General features: G+C 40.0%; 1 protein-coding gene across 1 annotated transcript in view; it reads left to right on the forward strand.

Annotated features, from left to right (window-relative positions):
* LOC107730489 (calponin-3-like) overlaps positions 1–3,031 on the forward strand; it is a 19,206-nt gene extending 16,175 nt beyond the window's left edge. The window contains exons 3-7 of the mRNA XM_016541333.1: positions 203–269; positions 383–520; positions 620–736; positions 888–1,034; positions 2,163–3,031. Of these exons, the coding sequence (XP_016396819.1) occupies positions 203–269; positions 383–520; positions 620–736; positions 888–1,034; positions 2,163–2,510 (817 nt within the window). The 3' untranslated portion in view covers positions 2,511–3,031. The remainder of the gene's footprint in view (positions 1–202; positions 270–382; positions 521–619; positions 737–887; positions 1,035–2,162) is intronic.
* Positions 3,032–3,280: the final 249 nt, after the last annotated feature.

A 3,280-nucleotide genomic window follows, 5' to 3' on the forward strand; every position in this document is an offset into this window, starting at 1 on the left:
TATATATATATAAATTACTGTCACTTTTTAATAATTTAATGTATCCTTGCTGATATGTATTCATTTTTGTAAAAGGAAAAAAAAAATAAAAGATTTACTAACCCTAAACTTTTGAACGCTAGTGTGCACTGCATAATCAGACCATCTACTGTAAGTTGAGTCTCTCCACTATAGATGATGTAATATTTGGTATTTCTCATAGGCTCATTAATAAACTTCAGCCTGGATCCATTAAGAAAATCAACCACTCCAAACTTAACTGGCACAAGGTAAGGAAGACCTGTTTATGTATTGCATTGTTTCGAATTTTTTTTCTTCTTTTCAAGTCAGTTTTATTCCTAATGTAAAAATATAATAGCAAAGCTTATTCTTTTCACTGAAGCTTGAGAACCTGGGCAACTTCATCAAAGCCATTCTTGCTTATGGCCTGAAGCCTAACGACATCTTTGAGGCCAATGATCTGTTTGAGAATGGGAACATGACTCAAGTCCAGACCACACTTCTTGCTCTGGCCAGCATGGTGAGTTTTGTGCAAAACATCTTGGAAGGAGATGATGAAAGAAGGAAGCTTGGATTAGGAGTTGCTGATATAATGCTACTTTCGTTCTTTCTTTCAAAGGCAAAAACCAAAGGTATGGACACAAACGTTGACATTGGTGTAAAGTACGCAGACAAGCACTCCCGCAACTTTGATGACGAGAAAATGAAGGCTGGTCAGTGTGTGATTGGACTGCAGGTGAGGACCTCTGACTTGTGACTTCATTTGGTTCTTATCTGTTGTCACTTTAGGAATCCTTTTAAAACCATTTTTCTTGGGATATCTTCTTGAGATTCTCTCAATCATGCTTTGTATATTCATACACATCCTTTTTTTCCCTCAATGCTAGATGGGGACAAATAAATGTGCTAGTCAGGCTGGGATGACTGCTTATGGCACCAGGAGACATCTGTATGACCCAAAGACTCAAGCAGACAAGCCCTTTGACCAAACCACAATCAGCCTGCAGATGGGCACTAATAAAGGAGCAAGCCAGGTGAGTTTGAATTTAAAGGAATAGTTCACCCAAAAATGTAAATTCTGTCATCATTAGGGGCTTTTGCACATGGTGGTTCTAGGAACTTAGTTATAGGAACTAGGCACCAGGGTGGTTCCCTGAGAACTAAAAGTTCCCCTTGGCCCATTTTCCTGGTTGCATTTGCACTGCCAGTAGGAACTCTGAAGTTACTTAAGACAGCTGGCAGTGATGTCATTAAAGCGCAGAAAAAAAAACCTGCTGTACACTGGAGAACAACATATGGATTATCATATGTTTACTGTAGAGAGAAATATTACTTTTCCTATGTTTACCCAGTGTAGGGTGGTGTGACGCAGTATGGAGTGCTATAAACACATGTAATGTCTGCCAGAGGGTGCTCTCTCGCAGAAACTCCAAATATGCCTCACAGAAGTAATATAGACAAAATATCCCTAATACGAATCCTTATCGCTGTGCTGATTGAAAGGAAGATCTAAACACTTTGGCGATCACTTTATATAATGAACAGATTTAATTTAGGCATTTATTCACATAAACAAACATAGATGAGGGTAAATGACACATTTTTCATTATTGGGTGAACTAACCCTTTAAGAGTAACTGTGCGGTCACAAATACCTTTGTATGTCGAAATTCCACCGAGGAAGTGCAGTTGTCTCGATAGGAATCCACACAATCTGTATTTTCACATGTGGAACACGTGAGGTGAAACATTTTCACATCGGATTCAAGTTTGTTGAACTTTTAACATGCAAATTTGCCACATTTACCACTAGAAAGCTGCTTGGTTTGGAAGTGATCTCTTTAGTAGACAGTACTCCCATTGCATTGCTAAACTATTGACAATGGACCTACTTTGACTATGAAATTTCACAGAAGGTCCGCTAATGGTTCGCCCAGGGCTTTTAGACAAGGCTGTCCAATCCTGCTCCTGGAGGGCCAACTTCCAGCAGAGTTCTGCTGCTTCCTGCCCCAAACAAATTTGCCTGGAAGTTTCTAGTGATCCCGAAGATCTTGGTTATCTGGTTCTGGTGTGTTTAATAGGGGTTGGAACTAAACTCTGCAGGACGTTTTATTAGTTGGATGCCCAAGTCAAACTTTAGTTTTCACTTTATTCTCCCTTAGGCTGGCATGTTGGCCCCGGGCACCAGAAGGGATATTTTTGACCAGAAAGTGGCTGTCCAGCCGCTGGACAACTCCACCATCTCGCTGCAGATGGGCACCAACAAGGTGGCCTCTCAGAAGGGCATGAGCGTGTACGGGCTGGGCAGACAGATATACGACCCCAAATACTGCTCCTCCCCCACCGAGCCCACCATCCACGGCAATGGCAGCCAGGGCACCGGCACCAACGGCTCTGAGATCAGCGACAGCGACTACCAGGCTGAATACCAAGGAGAATATCAGGATGAGTACCAGGCAGACTACCACGATGAATACAGAGCCCACTATGACCATGGCACTGACTATTAAACTGCAAGCTTACAGCACAGATGAATATTTTTGGATCCTCACATAAACGGAGCGAGTTGTTTTTTCTCTCGCTAGCCTTTTTTATATGACAAGAAACCGATGTTAAGAGGAGCGTTTCCTATATCACTGTTCCTCTGATAATACAGTATTTTATTAGCTGGATAGACAATAGACTATAGTCTTGACTTTTAAAAAGGGCCAAACTTTTAAAACATGAGATGGGTTAGAGAAGCAGTGTAAGTCAAAGTCATTCATGGCATATTAACTACAATCTCTGATTATTTTTTTTTTATTATTTTTTTTTAAGTATATTTTTTTACTTCCAGCCTTTTAAATCATTTGACCAAACAGTTTGCTAAATTGTGCCATGGGCCCTTGTATACGTTTAGACCAACTCGTATCTTTTTGATCACTCCCCCTCTTCCCAATTGTCTTGTATTTATTGCCAGTAATAATCAATAGAGACCTCAGTCCTGTTGAATGGCCCTTATTTTTTAATGAATAAAGTTTTTAATTTTCCAGTCAAGTCTGTTGTCATTCTGATTAAATCAATTAGTCTTTCAGGTTTATCAGTAGGTTTTGACACACACACACACACGCATGCATATATATATATATATAAAAAAAATTCTGGGTTTTCACTTTATTTTTAATCGGATGAATTTGGCATTCATCAATTCCACCAGATTTATATCTTTGCTAAACCATCCTGGAAATGATGAGCCCTTGCGTTTGGACAAAGAGGCATGAGCAAGTCTGAATGCTGCCTT

The sequence above is a fragment of the Sinocyclocheilus rhinocerous genome, unplaced genomic scaffold (genome assembly GCF_001515625.1).
Source record: "Sinocyclocheilus rhinocerous isolate Xijiao unplaced genomic scaffold, SAMN03320098_v1.1 scaffold4566, whole genome shotgun sequence".
NCBI lineage: Eukaryota > Metazoa > Chordata > Actinopteri > Cypriniformes > Cyprinidae > Sinocyclocheilus > Sinocyclocheilus rhinocerous.